Source organism: Nicotiana tabacum, chromosome 1, assembly GCF_000715075.1.
Source record: "Nicotiana tabacum cultivar K326 chromosome 1, ASM71507v2, whole genome shotgun sequence".
In the NCBI taxonomy this organism is placed as follows: Eukaryota; Viridiplantae; Streptophyta; class Magnoliopsida; order Solanales; family Solanaceae; genus Nicotiana; species Nicotiana tabacum.
Genome location: NC_134080.1, coordinates 211738150 through 211750455, shown reverse-complemented (window position 1 = coordinate 211750455; position 12306 = coordinate 211738150). Strand labels below are relative to the sequence as shown.

General features: G+C 34.5%; 1 protein-coding gene and 1 long non-coding RNA gene across 2 annotated transcripts; one reads left to right on the top strand and one right to left on the bottom strand.

Annotated features, from left to right (window-relative positions):
* Positions 1–2798: 2798 nt before the first annotated feature.
* Positions 2799–9091, top strand: LOC107793668 (bifunctional epoxide hydrolase 2-like). The gene is made up of 5 exons (NM_001325566.1): positions 2799–2939; positions 3210–3421; positions 6801–6971; positions 7543–7778; positions 8631–9091. Exons 1-5 carry the CDS (start codon positions 2870–2872, stop codon positions 8875–8877), a joined length of 936 nt encoding a protein of 311 aa, NP_001312495.1. The 5' UTR covers positions 2799–2869; the 3' UTR covers positions 8878–9091.
* On the bottom strand, positions 5565–9687 carry LOC142182307 (uncharacterized). The gene is made up of 2 exons (XR_012711137.1): positions 9284–9687; positions 5565–5844 (listed from the first exon to the last, which is right to left on the bottom strand). It is a non-coding gene; the product is annotated as an uncharacterized LOC142182307 (long non-coding RNA).
* Between the last annotated feature and the right edge of the window lie 2619 nt (positions 9688–12306).

Genomic DNA, 12306 nt, shown 5'->3' with positions numbered 1-12306 from the left:
CTCACGGGGATAAAAAAATACTATAATCTCATGATAACTAGTCCCAAGATTAGTTATACCACGATTTTATTCCAACCAAACGTGAGATAAACTCATCTCAAATTTAATCCTGAGATTAATTATCCCTCGTATTAAACGAGCTCATAGAGTTAAATCGTGAAATTCGTTCTCTGGTCTCACAATTATGGTGATAAGGACAACTGGACTAGAGAAATTAGAGGAGGGCAATTTCCATTTTGTTCAACCCTCATGCTTAGCCCTTGAATATTCTACACCTTCATGAGTAAAAAGCTAGTAGTATTTCTTTTTCATGGACCATTAGGAGTTGTATTAATTTGGACCAATATCTAAAATCTGAATTCAACGCTCGTACTGTAGAGAACGATGTGACATAAACTGTCTTGACATGTTTTTTTTCTTCTTTTTAGCATATTGTTTGATCAGTTACTTGTCATGACAATCAATAACATCCCCACAAAAATAATAACTACTCGACAAGTATAGTCATTCGAACTTAAGCTATAAATGGGGTCAGAATTTTAATCTTATAGGTTCTGAATTTTAGAATTGTGATTTTAATTGTTAATAGTTGGATTCTAAATTTATTATCTTTATATATTTAATAATTTTTTAATACAAATATATTATTTAAATAAAAGTTACTGCTTCGCTCGAACAAAAGTTGGGCTACTAACTTCGCCCTGATTCTGACTCTATAGACACTTTCATAAAGTTCTAATAATTTTCGCACCCCTCCCACAGGAACGGAGTTGATACGGTACTTAATTTCATAGTTCCGCATTTCACTATTCAAAGATGGGATATAATTAGCATAATGAAGCCAATCTTTGTCCACTACAATATCAAGAGGAAATATACAAATGAAATGCTAGTTGAGTGAGCCAAAATACTTGACCTTTCCACATATTAGAAAAGTTGTTCTACATATCAATCTCCACACTCTACTCTCACACATAAGGCTGTTCAAAACCGAATCGAAACCGTTAACCGAACCGAATCGATGGTTTATTGGCTTATTGATATCGGATTATCGGGGATATTGGATGATGAACAGATTGAGATTTTATAATATGGCTTAACGGTTTGGGGGCGGATTACTCAATTTTTTTATTGGTAAACCGTTAACCCGTTAAGAATTTTTATAATTACACTTTTACCCTTATGTATATAATACGTGTATGTCTGTGTGAGTAGTCTTGATGGTACTAATAATTTGGTTAATACATGTATGACAGTATGAGTAATCTTGAAGATTCTTCAATTAAAAAATACCATTTGGTTAGATCTTAGATGGTATTAAAATTTTGGTATTGATTTGAAACTGTTTCGTATTGATTGAATGATTGTTCAAAAAATTTCTATTAGGTTTAGCCAATAAGTCGTCAGATAATTGTTAATGCAATACCAATCCGCCCGTTGTCTTATTGGATGACTAGCAGATTACTACAGTTATAATCTGATAACCGTTAAGCCGAACTGTTAAGCATAATTATCCGCCCGATCCTCCCGATAAGCACCCCTACTCACACAGGATCTATCGTTATGTTCAGTAGAACTCAATATTTGTAACGTAGAGCATAAAGTTATACGTAAAAATATGCTAAAATTGTAATAAAAAGTCAATATGAACCATAATTTTAAAAATATAATAAATTCAAAGCTAAAAACCTCAAAAATTGAAGCTCAAATCTTGAAATCCATCTCACCCACCATTTTGGTGATAAGGACAACTGGACCGGAGAAATGAGAGAGGAGGGCAATTTCCATTTTGTTCAACCCTCATGCTTAGTGCTTGAATATTCTATACCTTCATGAGCCTAAGCTGATAGTAAGATCAAATCTTTTTATTATAATTTTTATTTATTTCGATATTTTTTGTTTGTTACAGTGATGTTATAGAGAATATATATATTATAATAATATAAAAATCGATTCCAAAAAAAACTTAACTTTTATAATAAATAACTATTATAAACTAATGTTGTTTCTTAGAATACCCCACTCCTCTTCTACTCTAAGCAAATATACTCTGTTTGGTTGCAAAGATCATGTTAAATTTGTATTTATAATATAAAAATTCTTCACACTGTTAGCATCATAAATGAAATTTGGACGGGACCATCACGGAGTTAATGAACTGCCACTCCACACAAACAACCCTCTTACTATCCTTAATTTCATAGTTTCGCATTTCACTATTTAAAGGCGTAGACCAACTCAAAGAAAAAAGAAACAGAGTACCCATTAAGGGATTTCTAGGCTTACCTTTGTATAGAAAGAAAACAACAATTAAAACTTATGATATGTTTGGCCAAAGCTTTTAGATGGAAAAGATAGTATTTTTGAGGAAAAATAGAAACAGTTTTTGGGAAGCAGACAAAGTAGTTTCTCTCAAAAAGTACTTTTTTGAAAAATATTGTTGAGAAAAATACACATAGAACATTTTTTAAAAGCTTGATCAAACACTAATTATACTTAAAAGTACTTTTCAAACAAAGTATCCAAACACAAAACTTCTCACAAAACGTACTTCTGAAAAAAAAATTCTAAAAATAAATTAATTTTAGAAGTTTGTCCAGGCTATTACTTCAATGGTGGAAAAGTCAATCAAGGTAGACACTAGGAAAAGTCTAAGAAAACATGCGGAAATTTCCTAAAAATTAACAAAGTTGCAGGCGCAGATAACAAATTAAAATAAAATCTTAGTAAGTTATTTAAATATTTGAATGAACCACATGACTTAACATTATAAAAAGCATCCATTTATGAGTTAAAATAACACATTGACTTGTCATTAATTCTCTTTAATTTTTGTTGCACTCCCATCAAACCTTCCTACCTTACGAAAATGGAGAAGATTCAGCACAATTATGTGGATGTAAGAGGACTCAAGCTTCACATTGCAGAGATTGGAACAGGTCCTACTCCATATCTCATCTTCTTTTCTCTGTTAGCGCGGAGTTAGGGACGCTAGGGGTTCATCGTCAGAATCTTTTCGTCAGAAAATTACACTGTATATACGCGTTCAAAGTTATTTTTCATGCATATATAGTAGATGTTGAATCCCTATGCCTTCTTTGTGGGCTTGATTCTTTATATTTTGAATCCTCTTAGTAAAAATCCTGGTTCCACCACTGTCTGTAACGTGAATAATTGATACTGAAATTAAAGTAGCTATATATATGCAGGCCCTGCAGTATTCTTTCTTCATGGATTCCCTGAGATATGGTACTCGTGGAGGCATCAGATGATAGCAGTAGCGGATGCAGGATTTCGAGGCATAGCCCCTGACTTCAGAGGCTATGGTTTGTCTGAATTGCCTGCAGAACCGGAGAAGACGACATTCAGGGACCTTGTCGATGATCTTCTGGACATGCTTGATTCATTAGGCATCCACCAGGTGAAGAATCCTGTGCAGATTACATATTACTACTTACATCAGATTGTTGTTTCTTTTTTAGAAGTCAAATTTTTCAGTAGTTACCATCAAATCGTAACAAAGCATTGGCAACTTCAGAATTTAAGCTTTATGTATTCAATATTAAGCTTCATAGCATTAAACCAATTATATTTTAAAAGCTATGAGTTTATATCTACTATTTATTGCAATTGTAATAGATTTTATATATAAATTCATGTTTTGTGTAAAACAATTTGGGTTCATATGAACCGGGTACCTCAACCTTGCATCCCCCCATCCCCTGTGTCAAAGAATGTATTAGTTTATATGACGACCCAAGTACGCTATATTCAATAATCATGGTGACTGAGCCAACTTGCACGCCTTAACTATTTCATTAGGTATCCGTTACCTCCTAGCTATACAAGTATGGGCAGAGGTAAGTCTTAGAATATAAACTTGATCGGTTCAACCTTTAAGATTCCTAGGTTGAACCTATTTTTCTTTTGAGATTATGGTATACTAGTGAATTTGACGCGCTTTGCGCGGTTATTTTGTTAAAAAATATTAATGGATTTATGAGATAATTTTTTTTAAGTGAATTGAGGTAAAAGGAAGAAAAACCATGAGAATTTATTGGTCTCGCCTATAAATATCATGTTAACGTCTATTGATATTATAGTAACAATAATATAGGCAAGTAAAATTACATCTTTTTTGTTATAATAATTCGATAAAACTCAATTGCTCGTCATACATCATCAGTACTCCACTATTCATACTCCTAAAATTTTACCAAATGTACTTTGGAAAAGATTTGAAAGTCTTCTCATTTTAGGAGAAGATAAATTAAAAAGAAAAATATTTTCTACTAATTTTAAAACTCTATCAAAGGCTTTTAGAGACTTTAGATTCGTTTTTTAATATTTTCCAATTATAGTAGGTATATTTGGTTATATTTCTTAAAAAGTACTTTCGTTTTTTATATTTTCATAAGTTATTGAGTAAAAGATACTTTGGTGTGCATTTAGTGTTTATTTGATTGTATTTGTTGAAGATCAATTTCTTAAAAATATATGTATATAAGACGTGATTTATATTTTATTCATCTATTATAGAATGATAGTTTTATTTCCAATTTTTCCTTCTTTATCCCCCCCCCCCCCCACGGTTCTTCTTTTCCTTTCCCTCTTCTTTTCTTACTCATTTCTTCCTTCTATTTGATTCACTCGTTCATATTGGACCCCTTTGTTATTGTACTCCAAATATTTAATATTTGTTATTCCTTTTAAAATAATCAAATTTATTCTTCTTTTTCCTTCTGCTAATTTTCGAAAAAAAATCTGAAAAATACATTTTTTTCCTCAAATAGTTTTTGCTTTCCATTTTATACTCTCTTCATTATTTCATATATAGTCATCTTTGCTCCCATCAATTTTCGCCAGTAAGTACCTCTTTTTTTTTTAATTGTAGAACCCAGTAAGTAAAAAATATTGTGAATCAGAATCCGTAAGTTAAAAAATCTAACATTATGTCTGAATACAAACAAAACAAAATTTTGCTGGATAAGTATTATACAAATAGTAAATTTCTTTTTATAAATTGTACTATCAATTATGACTATGAATAGGTATAAGAGGTCAGAATATGCACGATAAGATGTACTTCATATTCATCATGTACTAAAAAGAAAGAGAAATGTTTTTCCACAAAGGCACAACCAAATTGATCAGAATTCATAACAATGGAAATGTTCAAATAAAAGTTGTCCTAAACACCGCCTTGCTTAAAAGTTTATTTTATAGAGGCAGATACTTCATCCACTATTTGAAAATCAAAGGAGAAAGAGAAGGAAAAATAGGGGGAAAGTCGGAGATAGTTGAACAAATTTTTTTGTACTTAAAACCTTATATATAGTTTAGGTGTAAATACGAGAATTAATAAAAACAAAACATAAAACCATAAAATTAATTGATCTTTATTCCTTTTTCACATAAAACTAAATTTGTAGGCAAAGTTTTTTTTTTATCAACCAACACTTCAGGCAAAAGATAATGATACATCAATTACCATTCTCATAATAGACTTAAAATCCTCTAAATCACAAATTGTTCCAGAAAATGCACATTAGACAACGATTTAACAATATCCTTAGAAATTATGAAATAAACTAAATGCAGTAACTAAACACACTACTAATTATCAACTTGCAAAAAACACAAAACTAAAATCAATGAAATTAAAAAGGATAAAGAAAACATTATTGGCAAAAGGTAATACAACATCAATTACCACTGATAGACTTAAACGTCTTCTGAATTACAAGTGCAATTGCTCCAGAAAATACCATCTAGAAAACGGTTTAACATTATCCTTGAAACAAATTAATCCAAATGCAGCAACTACACACAGCATTAATCAACCTGCAAAAAACATAAAAACAAAATCAATAAAAAAAAAGGAGAAAGAAAACATCAGAATCTTATAATACATTAAGCACAATAATATTCTAATTTTCTGCAATTAAAGCAGGAAAAAGTTTCAAACATATTTCAAAATGACAATTGTTTTCGACTAAGAATTAAGAAAAGTAAAAGAAATAAAAAAGCAAAGATGAATAGTAACAACTAACGTTATAAATTTCAACCTTTTCAAAGATACATACACAAAAAAAGAAGAAAAAAGAACAACTCATAATTCATCTGCAATGGAGAAAGTAGGAAAGAAGAAGGAAAAGGGGTAAGAAATTAGGAAGGAAGAGGAGGAATTTTAGGAGAAGAAATAAATAATAGTAGTAATGAGCAAAGATATAAATGAGTTCATTATGTTAGTAACGGCCGAACACATGGGAGAAAGAAAAGTGAAATGATATGATGTTTTGATTTAACGGCTTACTCTTCCTCTAATTGCACCTTGAAAGCATAAAAAAGCATGAAATTGGGAAAGAATAAGAAAAATTTTAAAAAAGAAGAAAATAAATAAATAGGATCTTTGGCCAAAGAGAGGTGTCAATTCATCTTTTATTTAGATAGATATTTTTTTAATGTTTCATATATATATATATATATATATAAATGTTGTGGTATATTGATTCTTTTTGCATGCTTATTTATGTACCATGTTGAAATTGATAGGTTCTCGAACCCATCGAATCTATAGTCCATCCACCTATGGAAATTAGTGATTTTCCGAATGTATATAATATATACAACGTTAAAAATGATAGGTTCAATTAAACCCATCAAATTCACAGACCATTTCCCTCACGATATTGATAACTCTGAGTACTTAGATAGATTAAAAAAAAATCACTTAAATTTTGTTGTCTATGCGTCTTTAGTAACAAATTTACTAAAATATTCTGCCATTATTTATGTAGGTTTTTCTTGTGGGGAAGGATTTTGGAGCTCGAGTAGCTTACCATTTTGCACTCGTACACCCTGATAGAGTTTCAACTGTTGTAACATTAGGTGTGCCCTTTCTTCTCACTGGTCCAGAAACATTTCCTCGAGATCTCATTCCCAATGGGTTCTATATGTTGAGATGGCAGGTAATTTCATGTCTTTAAACCTCATATATTTGGTATTACAAAAAAAAAATCAAGAAACTAATTTTTGTGGGGAGTCGTTTTCATCCAATGTGAGGAAAATAACTTACTTTATTTATAAACAAATGTTATTTTCCTTACAACTATCTTGGCTTTAAACATTATTCAACTTTTGGAATTCAAAATTTTCATCGAAATACTTCTGATCGGCTAATAATATGAGTAATATATATATAATACTATATGTTTTCCGTGAAAACATTTTTCACTCACCGACCAAAGCTAGTATTTTCCTTACAACTATAAGACGCTAAGTTTCATATTACTTGCTTCAACTAACATTTTGGCACTATAATTAATCTATGGAATTCAACATTTTCATCAAAATACTCCCAAATTTGCTAATAATATGAACAATCCTTAATAGTATATGTTTTTCGGGAAAACATTTTCCGGTCACCAGCTAGACTAATAATTCTCGTCTTCTTGAAATGATGGTATATCGGAAACAACCTCTCTATCCCCGAGGTAGGGGTAAGGTCTGCGTACACATTAATTCTTTCCGCTTTTGCAGGAACCAGGGCGAGCTGAAAAGGACTTTGGGCGTTTTGATACAAAAACAGTAGTTAAGAACATATATACTATGTTCTCTGGAAGTGAACTGCCAATTGCAAAAGATGATGAGGAAATAATGGATTTGGTTGATCCTTCTGCTCCAGTGCCTGACTGGTTCACAGGAGAGGATCTTGCAAACTACGCATCTCTTTACGAAAAGTCAAGTTTCCGAACAGCATTGCAGGTGCCTTACAGGTCAGTCACTTCTACTTAAATTCTAATATTAGATATAATTACATTAATTAATCCTAGCACAGTATTCAAAATTAGATAATACCGTATTTAGTTGGCCATATTAATAGAAATAAATATTGTCACATAACTAATGCAATGTTTGGATGTCATATTATTTAATACCGCTTTAAATTATGCGAGGACTGTATATTGTCTTACGTGGAATAGAACATGAAAAAATAATGTCGGTCGATAGTGGCCGTATGCCATAGTTGCCTGCCACAGCCGACATTGTGCCATTAACATAGGCATGCCACAACCGATATCGTGCCATAATGGCCTGACAAAGGCCTACGCCGTAGATGCGGGCGTTGAACTATTTAAGGCAAAATACCCTTTTGAAGTAAGTAAATCATATATATAACAACCCCTTCATTATTAAGCATCGCCTAACGATACCTTCATTATCAATCACAGCATAAACAAGTCACACATTACATTTCCCACACTAGTATGTGAATCGTCACTTATTTTACTCCGACTGACTCTAAATCTTGAACTGGATTCGCTTCTGTTGCTGAAACTCTCTAAATGATACTGCACATGTAATTTATCCAATAGAAATTTTGGAATTTTTACACAGATAGCTTGCTAAATTCCTTATTTACTTTTTCTAGCCTATAAACCCAGATTATACACTGATTATACATAATCATAAATATATTATATATGGATTAGACATACATTATACATTTACCGACTATTTTTAGTTTAAGTGGTTGAATGGACAGTTATTTGGGTTAATTCTTGTAAAAATTTCTTCATTTCATTTAGCACTTATGATCTTGTGACAAAGGGAGGGTATTTTGACAGGGCTTGGCTAGAAGAATATGGAGTTAAAGATATCAAAGTCAAGGTTCCCTGTTTGCTTGTAATGGGAGAGAAGGATTACGCCCTTAAATTTGGTGGATTAGAGCAATACGTTAAAAGTGGAATGGTGAAAGAATATGTGCCTAATCTGGAAACCATATTCTTACCAGAAGGCAGTCATTTTGTACAAGAGCAGTTTCCTGAACAGGTCAATCAGTTGATTATCACCTTCCTCAAAAAGCTCATATAATAAACTGCTTGCCAGCGACGTTGAATAAAGGGCAACCCAGTGCACGAAACTCCCGTTATGCACAAGGTTTGGGAGGAGCCGGCATTTGGGTCTTATTTTTCAGAGTTGAATGTTGATCTCAGTTTTATCAAACAATACCATATCACATTTTCGGCATATTTCTACTTGTATGTTGATCAATAAAAGGGACGATGGTTTACGCGCCTCAGTTCTACAACACGTTTCCAGAGTTTTTACAGCAAAATATTCTGTTAATCTTCATTGAATCTTACAGGATAAAAAGAACAGTTTTTAGTGGACACATATTTTCCGAGTCAGATAATTCTTTCAATTTCTTTGTTCATATAACCAAATTTTAATCTGGCATCACAGTAATCTAATGGGCAAGAAAGATCATGGTGCTTACCTAAATGTCTGCTGTAGGCATTGTGTTAGGACCCGGTGGCACTAAACACTACTGCACAGCGGAATAAAATAAATGATCAACGAAACCAAAAATAAATGACACAATATTTAACGTGGTTCACCTAAAACGTTTAGGCTACGTCCACAAATCCGACACCAACTTCCACTAAAACATTTAGCAGGCATACAAAGAGAGACTTCCCCAATAATTTGGAGGTACAACAATTCCTGAGCTCTACCCAAAATAGTGGCGCACACAAAAGTGTTTCCCGAAAAATACCCGACTAGTATTTCTACTCACTATTTTGTCACTCCCCTGTTAGGAAACATTCCTAAAGGAACTACATCTTTCTCCCTCTCAAACTCTTTCTTCTTGAGTTTTGATATATTTTTTTTTGGTGTGTTATACAATGAAATGGAAGGGGGTATTTATAGTTATGAGATAGGGACCAAAAGTGCAAATCTCACCTACCAAGAAGGATCAATTTGCAATACTACCATCTCACCTACCAAGAAGAATCAATTTGCAATATTCCCATCTCACCTACCACTCATTGCATCATTGTTTATCTCACTAAGGAGAGTTGCATCATTGCTTACCTCTCCCATACATCACCATAATTGTTGGAAAAACTAACAATTCTCCCCCTTCCAACTATATGGTGGATCCACTATCCCTGCAGCTTCTCTACAGAACTCAAACTTCCCTTTCGGTAAAGTCTTGGTCAACATGTCCGATCCATTTTCGTCTGTATGGATCTTTTCAAGCCGCAACATCCTCTTCTCCAACACATCCCTGATCCAATTATATCTCACATCAATATGTTTGGATCTGGAATGGAATGAGGCATTCTTCGCAAGGTGGATAGCACTTTGACTATCACAAAATAACTGATAACCGTCTTGCGAAAATCCAAGTTCAGTTAAGAACTTCTTCATCCATATCAATTCTTTGCAAGCCTCCGTTGCTGCGATGAATTCAGCTTCAGTAGTTGATAATGCAACACATTTTTGCAACTTTGATTGTCATGACACAGCTCCCCCTGAAAAGTTAATCAAGTATCCTGAAGTTGATTTTCTAGAATCAACATCTCCGGCCATATCTGCATCAGTATAGCCAACCAACACAGGGTTGTCTTCTCCAAAACATAAGCATAGTTTGGAGGTTCCTCGAAGATACCTGAGAATCCACTTAACAGCATCCCAATGTTCCTTTCCTGGATTAGAAAGAAATCTACTTACCACTCCTACAGCGTGAGCGATATCTGGCCGTGTACAAACCATGGCATACATCAAACTTCCTACTGCTGAAGCATATGGAATCCGCTCCATCTTTCTTCTCTCATCATCTGTTGACGGGCTTTGCTTGGTGCTCAATCTAAAGTGGTTAGCAAGAGGACAGCTAACTGCTTTAGTTTTCTCCATGTTGAACCGTTGAAGTACCTTCTCGATGTACTTCTCCTGAGACAACCATAACTTCTTGGCTTCTCGGTCTCGCATAATCCTCATCCCAAGGATCTGTTTTGCTGGCCCCAAGTCTTTCATGGCGAAGAACTTGCTTAGCTGTTCTTTTAAGCTATTAATTCTGGAAACATTCCGGCCAACAATCAACATATCATCCACATAGAGCAATAGGATGATGAAATCATCGTCAGAAAACTTCTGAGCGAACACACAATGGTCTGAAGTTGTCTTCTTGTAGCCGTGTTGCCCCATCACCGACTCGAACTTCTTGTACCACTGCCTTGGTGCCTGTTTTAAGCCATAGAGGCTTTTCCTCAATCTACAAACGCAGTCCTCTTTCCCCTTTTGCTGGAAACCGTCTGGTTGCTCCATGTATATCTCCTCTTCCAAATCACCATGTAGGAAGGCGGTTTTTACATCCATCTGCTCAACCTCCAGGTTGAGGCTTGCTGCTAATCCCAGCACCGTGCGTATTGAGGTCATTTTCACAACTGGAGAGAATATTTTATCAAAGTCAATGCCTTTCCTTTGATTGAAACCTTTGACGACCAACCTTGCTTTGAATCTCGGAAGGGAATTGTGTTCATCATGCTTCATCTTGAACACCCACTTATTCTTCAAAGCTCTCTTGCCTTTCGGCAACTTCACCAGCTCAAACGTCTTGTTCTCATGCAAGGATTTCATCTCGTCTTGCATGGCTTCTATCCACTTCTCCTTATGTTCATCATCAATAGCTTCTTCAAAGCTGTCGGGTTCTCCCCCGTCAGTGAGTAACACATACTCATGTGGAGAATATCTGGTAGACTGTTGCACAACTCTTCCAGATCTTGTGTGATAAGGAGGGTTATTGAGGATTGGTGGTTGAGGTTGATCCTCCTCGTCTGCATCATCATCACCATTGTCCTCGTTACCTTCAGTATCTGCTGGTTCATCTTCATTAGGAAGATCAGGGGCTTCAGGTTGATTATCCTGAACATCATCTCCAACTTGTCTCGGCACCACTGTTGGAGGCAACTCAAACTCAGCAGAATCATCAGTGGACTTCTCTACTTTGTCAATGTCTTCAATTGTTTGGTCCTCAACGAACACGACATCTCAACTCCTGACGAGCTTCTTCTGCACCGGATCATAGAACTTATAGCCAAGCATGTCTTGACCATAGCCGATGAATACACACTCCCTTGTCTTGACATCAAGTTTGCTCCTTTCATCTTTCGGAACATGGACATAGGCTTTGCAGCCAAATACCCGTAATTGATCATAAGAGATATCTCTTCCTGACCAAATCTTTTCTGGAGCCTCGTACTGAAGAGGGACACAGGGTGAATGGTTCAGCACATAGGCTGCTGTAACTAGAGCTTCACCCCAGAAAGCCTTTGGTAACTTTGAATGAGAGAGTAAACATCTGGTTCTCTCGATCAAAGTTCTGTTCATCCTCTCAGCCAAGCCATTCAACTGGGGAGTTTTAGGAGGTGTGAACTGATGTCGAATACCATGCTCTTTACAGTAAGCATCAAATTGACCCTGGTATTCACCGCCATTGTCTGTCCGGATGCACTT

Bases quoted from the DNA above. Each gene is read 5' to 3' on its own strand.
- LOC107793668 (NM_001325566.1), top strand. From the start codon at position 2,870: ATGGAGAAGATTCAGCACAATTATGTGGATGTAAGAGGACTCAAGCTT. The intron at 2,940-3,209 runs GTCCTACTCCAT...ATATATATGCAG, and splicing joins CATTGCAGAGATTGGAACAG to GCCCTGCAGTATTCTTTCTT. The intron at 3,422-6,800 runs GTGAAGAATCCT...TTATTTATGTAG, and splicing joins ATTCATTAGGCATCCACCAG to GTTTTTCTTGTGGGGAAGGA.